The sequence below is a fragment of the Monoraphidium neglectum genome (genome assembly GCF_000611645.1).
Source record: "Monoraphidium neglectum strain SAG 48.87 unplaced genomic scaffold scaffold06206, whole genome shotgun sequence".
Classification (NCBI taxonomy): Eukaryota; Viridiplantae; Chlorophyta; class Chlorophyceae; order Sphaeropleales; family Selenastraceae; genus Monoraphidium; species Monoraphidium neglectum.
In genome coordinates this window covers 1,773-2,418 of record NW_014007430.1, presented here as the reverse complement: position 1 = coordinate 2,418, position 646 = coordinate 1,773, and the positions used below count along the sequence as shown (strand labels likewise).

At 61.5% G+C, this 646-nt stretch overlaps 1 protein-coding gene across 1 annotated transcript; it reads left to right on the top strand.

Annotated features, from left to right (window-relative positions):
• Positions 1 to 99: 99 nt before the first annotated feature.
• On the top strand, positions 100 to 375 carry MNEG_16290 (hypothetical protein; the record flags this gene model as incomplete). Its single annotated transcript, XM_014035240.1, has 1 exon — positions 100 to 375. A coding segment is annotated over one exon (276 nt), but the record flags the coding sequence as incomplete, so codon positions are not given.
• Positions 376 to 646: the final 271 nt, after the last annotated feature.

The window sequence follows — 646 nt, the reverse complement described above, 5'->3', positions numbered from 1 at the left end:
ACTGAGAACAGCAGTCGTATCTCAGCGATTTTGCTCGCCCTGCATGACATTTTGCTAGCATCCTCCTCACCCCCAGTTACTCCCCTCCCGCAACGACAGGATCACTTCGGGCCCCAGGCCACTTTCATCAACGTCAACACCACCGACCCCGCAGACCCGCCTGGCATGGACTGGCACGTGGAGCGCGTGGATGACATCATCCCGACAAACTTGTATGACGCATTCGTGGCGACACGGCGCCAGCGGCTGGCGGGCGGGGGCGCTGCACCTGGGGGTGGAGGAGGGGGCCGCCCAGGCTGCGCTGGGGGCAGCGGCGCGGGCGGTGGCTACGGGGGCTGCGGGGCACTGCCTGAAAGGGGGTTTTATGGCAGCTGATCCCGGTTTGCGATGCGGGGGCCCCAGAGCCGCATCCGCGAACGAGCGGGGTTTTAGGATGGTGCAGCCCGCTCAAGCTACAATTCGGCTGCTGGCCACCAAGTGATGGGCCATAGAACACCATTGCAATTCAATCTCACGGGCTGTCCTGAGCACGGTGCTGTGGCGTGTGTATGCTTGTGTACAGCCAACCCATTATGGGCCAGCACACTGGGACTTGGATCTTTATTAGATCTCTATCACTTCCATTGCAACCTGCAATTGCCGCAGC